At 48.3% G+C, this 1,053-nt stretch overlaps 1 protein-coding gene across 1 annotated transcript; it reads right to left on the reverse strand.

Annotated features, from left to right (window-relative positions):
• Window positions 1-294: 294 nt before the first annotated feature.
• Window positions 295-1,053, reverse strand: H257_12541 (hypothetical protein; the record flags this gene model as incomplete). Its single annotated transcript, XM_009839784.1, has 1 exon — window positions 295-1,053. One exon carries the CDS (start codon window positions 1,051-1,053, stop codon window positions 295-297), a length of 759 nt encoding a protein of 252 aa, XP_009838086.1.

Consider the following 1,053-nt stretch of genomic DNA (forward strand, 5'->3'; position numbering starts at 1 on the left):
TTGATATTTGACCAATCATATCGTGCTATCACGCTATGTGCGTGATATGTTGACAAACGACAGGACGATCGCCCAATCGAAATCCTCTCACATCGGTCATCCAATCAAAACGAGACTTGATGTCGGTTACCCAATCCCCATCCAGAAATGTGTCGGTTCGATGTCGGATGCTACCTACATGTCTTACATAATTCACGATTTCCGATGTGAAGTATGATTATTCATTAATATACTTCAAACGAAGTACAAATGAAACGAAATGAAACGCACTCGTGCATTCCAAGGTGGCTCCAACTACGCGTTAGCAAGGGCTATAATCCTCTGCACGAGCGGAAACAAATCAATTGTTAGATTGGGGGCAGTGAAACGAGCTGGAATCGGTGCCAGTGCAGGAAGCCCTAAAAGGCGGCGCGAATCCAACACCACATTGGTCGGATTCATAATCGGTGTCGCAACCATAGCCGGTGGTACTAGAGCGCCACCATCCACTGAACGCAGCTTGTACTGGTAGTCTCCCAGAGCCGGTGAAAGACGGATGAGGAGAATGTATTCCACTCCAGGAAATTGGCTCCATTGAACGGCTTTCGCATCCAATTGTGGCCATCCTTTTGCCACTCCAACTTCCACTTTCAACGTATGATACTCCATCCAGGCCAAATCATGGGGCAGAGTTGCGCCAAAACCAGGGGCAGGACCAAAGCTGGAATCCGGCTCGATGTGCGCAAGATTGTCAACGAATACTGATCGACAGGATAGTAAGTGCTCCTCGCCCGTACCAGTTGCAGAAAGTACAGCAAAGTCTAGAGAGCCCAAGATCTTGTCGTGAATTCTTCCAGGCAATTCGACAATGTAAATCTTGCCATGGTTCCAAGCCATTGCACGCGACAGCAGCGCTTGTTGCTCGGATTTCACATATCGTTTCCAATCTTCAAGCGAGGCATCGCACACATACACACCAGGATCCGTCTCGGCACGCGTGGTAGAAATCAAAGCGGCTTCAACTTCCTTCATATCCATCTTCCTGATCAAGCGATTGATGCGTTGAACCGCCAT

Source organism: Aphanomyces astaci (genome assembly GCF_000520075.1).
Source record: "Aphanomyces astaci strain APO3 unplaced genomic scaffold supercont1.41, whole genome shotgun sequence".
NCBI lineage: Eukaryota > Oomycota > Saprolegniomycetes > Saprolegniales > Verrucalvaceae > Aphanomyces > Aphanomyces astaci.